General features: G+C 25.7%; 1 protein-coding gene across 1 annotated transcript in view; it reads left to right on the top strand.

Annotated features, from left to right (window-relative positions):
• Positions 1-318: 318 nt before the first annotated feature.
• The window catches only part of Phum_PHUM147980 (t-box transcription factor tbx20, putative), a gene marked incomplete at both ends in the record, with an annotated part of 1,162 nt that continues 1,103 nt past the window's right edge, over positions 319-377 (top strand). Inside the window, one exon of the mRNA XM_002424667.1 lies at positions 319-336. Within this exon, the coding sequence (XP_002424712.1) occupies positions 319-336 (18 nt within the window). The remainder of the gene's footprint in view (positions 337-377) is intronic.

Here is a 377-nt window from a genome sequence, read left to right as displayed (position 1 = left end):
TAAAATTAATTAAAAATTAATTTTTTTATTTAGAATTTTCATCAAAACTATTTACAAACATTTAACGCACTCGTTTTTTATTATGATGAAGAGAGAGAGATAGTAAATGGGAAAAAGAGAAAGAAAGAGAGAGAAAGGATGAGAATAGGATTAAAAGCTTAAATTTTTCTTTTGTAAATTGATAATAAATTGATTAGAAATAATTAGTACGTTCGATTTAGATTTTTTAAACGAACCGGTGGGAAAAATTGTTTTTCCAGCGATAAATAATAATAATAATGGTGATGATAATGATGATGATAATGTTTTATTCTAACGATGTTGTTCTTAAGGACGGTGGACAACCTGAATTTTCTTTGGTATCGATTACAATATGG

The sequence above is a fragment of the Pediculus humanus genome, genomic scaffold, assembly GCF_000006295.1.
Source record: "Pediculus humanus corporis 1103172107488 genomic scaffold, whole genome shotgun sequence".
NCBI lineage: Eukaryota > Metazoa > Arthropoda > Insecta > Psocodea > Pediculidae > Pediculus > Pediculus humanus.
Note: the sequence above shows the minus strand (reverse complement) of the source record. Positions and strands in the feature narration are given on the sequence as shown.